The 3,158-nt window shown below is 41.5% G+C and overlaps 1 protein-coding gene across 1 annotated transcript in view; it reads right to left on the bottom strand.

Annotated features, from left to right (window-relative positions):
- Positions 1–1,151: 1,151 nt before the first annotated feature.
- The window catches only part of LOC101850065 (coagulation factor X-like), a 45,442-nt gene continuing 43,435 nt past the window's right edge, over positions 1,152–3,158 (bottom strand). The window contains exons 11-12 of the mRNA XM_035968281.1: positions 2,868–3,013; positions 1,152–1,295 (exon numbers count right to left, since the gene is read on the bottom strand). Coding sequence (XP_035824174.1) covers positions 1,152–1,295; positions 2,868–3,013 — 290 coding nt within the window. The remainder of the gene's footprint in view (positions 1,296–2,867; positions 3,014–3,158) is intronic.

Genomic DNA, 3,158 nt, shown 5'->3' with positions numbered 1-3,158 from the left:
GGCGGTGGAGATCACCCAAGTAGTGACAGGTATTATTCCATGCCCCAGCTTGGAAACACATATAGGTGGGCGGTGGAGATGACTCAAGTAGTGACAGGTATTATTCAATGCCCCAGCTTGGAAACATATAGGTGGGCGGTGGAGATCACTCAAGTAGTGACAGGTATTATTCAATGCCCCAGCTTGGAAACATATAGGTGGGCGGTGGAGATGACTCAAGTAGTGACAGGTATTATTCAATGCCCCAGCTTGGAAACACATAGGTGGGCGGTGGAGATGACTCAAGTAGTGACAGGTATTATTCCATGCCCCAGCTTGGAAACATATAGGTGGGCGGAAAGACAATTTAACCTCTGAAAGGTCAACTGAAAAGGTGGGCGCGGTCTAAAAAAAAGGTTGACCAGTGCGGAGCTAGAAGGAAAACGGTTAAAGTGAATTTAAAAAAAAAATCTGCATTATAAAAGCTTATGTCGTGCATAAAGTCACGGAATCCACTGTAGCCTTACGGAGAGTGAAGACCTTGGATGCGTATACTCTGTAAAGTAGATTCCGTGTAATATTGATAATGATAGTGATAGTGATAATGATAATAATAATGATACAAATAATGATAATAATAATAGTAACTGTAATAAAACATCGCATGTATACGCCTTTAAAGAATCCACTATACACTTTACAGCTATTTTTACGCCAACATACTCCAAAAATACGACATTGAAACAATTCTCAGCTTCCCAGAACGCACACAGTCTAAGTTGTGGTTTACACAATAAGTGCTAAAACGGCAACAAACTGACAAAAATTATGGGATGAAGCTTACTTTTACCAGACAATTTACACGAGGGGGAGAGGGGGGAGGCGGGCGGAGCGGAGCTTCGTTCACTCCCTCCTTAAAGACGCACAGCGTGGATTGTTGACAGTGATCTGGCGCAGTTTGCTCCTGCTGTCCTATCCACCATCTGTCGTCTTTATTTCTCCCCCTTCTTTTCTTAGTACGTTACCCTCTAGATACTAGATACATCTCTAACCATCATCATTCTTATGACCAACTTGTGTTGCAAGTGCCTGTAAAACTCTTACTAAAACTTAAAGGTATCATTATTATTATCATCATCGGTATCATTATGCAACTACGTCTGTCTGTGTGGTCAAAATAGTCGAAAGAGTATCCAGAAGATGTAGACGTGCACACGAGTGTAGACAGAGGGTGCACCGACTTTGCATGATGTGGTTCCCCACGACACGATACCCGTCAGACGGCCGTTACATACCAAGGGACCACCGCTGTCACCCTATAGAGAAATATCGAAGAAACAAAAACATTACACAATTTGATATGCAGGCGTTTTTACTTCGCGCCCGCATGAATACAAATTGATTTAGAATCTTTTTTTCGGGGATGGGAAAGAAGGGGGGTTGGAGGCTTCGACCCTGCCTGCCAGGACCAAGCAGGGCTGAAAGGGATGCAATGCATGTCCCAGAAGGAAAGCTGTGATACTCGATAAAAATTCTCCTCACAAAGGAATCGAAGTCGGTCTTCTGTATCACGTGACGCCGAAGGGCTAAACTGTTGTATCACATCTAATCATGCAATAGACAACAACAACAACAACAACAACAACAACAACAACAACAACAACAACAACGACAACGACAACCATTATTCCAAACAGCTCAGTATCTGTCTCGGAGGATACCGTATCCCAAACAGCTCAGTATCTGTCTGGGAGGATACAGTATCTTGCCATCATTCAAGAATATCAAACAGAACACGAGTGCCCCTCAAATAAAAAATTATATTTTTTATTGTTTCTACAGGTTCATTTACCTTTCTTATAAAGAGACACAAAAAGATTTGAATAGAAATGTTAGAAGGCAAGCGAAAAGGGACCAAGGCAGTAGGAATACAGAGACTACTGATACTACTATGGACTGACAACATAAGGCCATGGACAGCACGGTCGTTGGAACAGTGCACCAAAGGAGCTGACAGACGAAGTAAATAACGGACCATTGCACGTCAGGCTCAGAGGTCTCGGAATAATAGATGACAACTCCATTACACCAAAATAACCATACATGTTGTCTTCGTTCAATAAGTTTCATTGAATTTTTTTTTAATTTCTGAATATTCTTTGGTACATCACACTCCTGAAAACTCAAAATACAGCGTCATTATTAATAGATTTGCCCTGCTGTTCGCTTGATGGTCTACAAAATTTCAAAATGAGGCTTTCACTGGGTAATTTTTACACATCGTCGGCCAGTTGTTCTGATGAATTAAGCTTCAAATACTTTTTCCTTTTCTAAAATAATACTCTGTAATGCTAAGCCATCGGTTTCATGTGCTAAAGATTGTTATTTCACTAAAAATCAAAATTCTGAAGGTTTAAAAAGCACGGGAAAATACTTAATAAATGTAAAAATATTTTTACTTTCTGTGCTTAGTACATTTGAACAGCTTACCGACGAACAGAAACATCACGTAGACTGTCAAGTGGAACATTTTGACGGACTGGTCATAATATGGTAACCATCATATAGAACAGAAACATCGTGGTATACAGTCAAACTGAATAGATGCCTAAAAGTAGACTCTCAAGTCGAATAAAGACATTGAGGTTTAATGTCAAGAAGAACATTTAATTTTGTCAGACAGGTCATATGGTAGACCGTTAAAAAGAACAGAAATATCGAGGCAGACTATCTAGTAGAACAGAAGTACTGCAGTAGATCGTCAAGTAGAACAGAAATAGAACAGAAATGTCGCGGTAGAAATCTAGACCGTCGGGTTGAATAGACACAAAAGCAGACAGCCAAGCGGATTTGTACAAGGTTTTCTTCAGGCCATTTTCTTTACTTACTTGGCAACCACTTGTGTCGGGGTTAATGACGCAAAGCTCTCTATAGTTGACCAGGAAACGACCCGTGCTTCTGAACCAGTAGAAGATGCATCTGAGCAACGAGTAGACTGTGAAGGGAGACGACTGGAGGACCGGGGATGTTGGACCTGGGGGCAGAAAGGGGGGAGGGGGAGAAAAAGGGGAAAGGGGAAGGGTGAGAAAAAGGGGAAAGGGGAAGGGTGAGAAAAAGGGGAAAGGAGGAGAACGAAAAAAGGGGGAAAAGGGAATAGGGATGAGAGAAAGGAAAAATGT

Source organism: Aplysia californica, unplaced genomic scaffold, assembly GCF_000002075.1.
Source record: "Aplysia californica isolate F4 #8 unplaced genomic scaffold, AplCal3.0 scaffold00049, whole genome shotgun sequence".
Taxonomy (NCBI): Eukaryota; Metazoa; Mollusca; class Gastropoda; order Aplysiida; family Aplysiidae; genus Aplysia; species Aplysia californica.
Note: the sequence above shows the minus strand (reverse complement) of the source record. Positions and strands in the feature narration are given on the sequence as shown.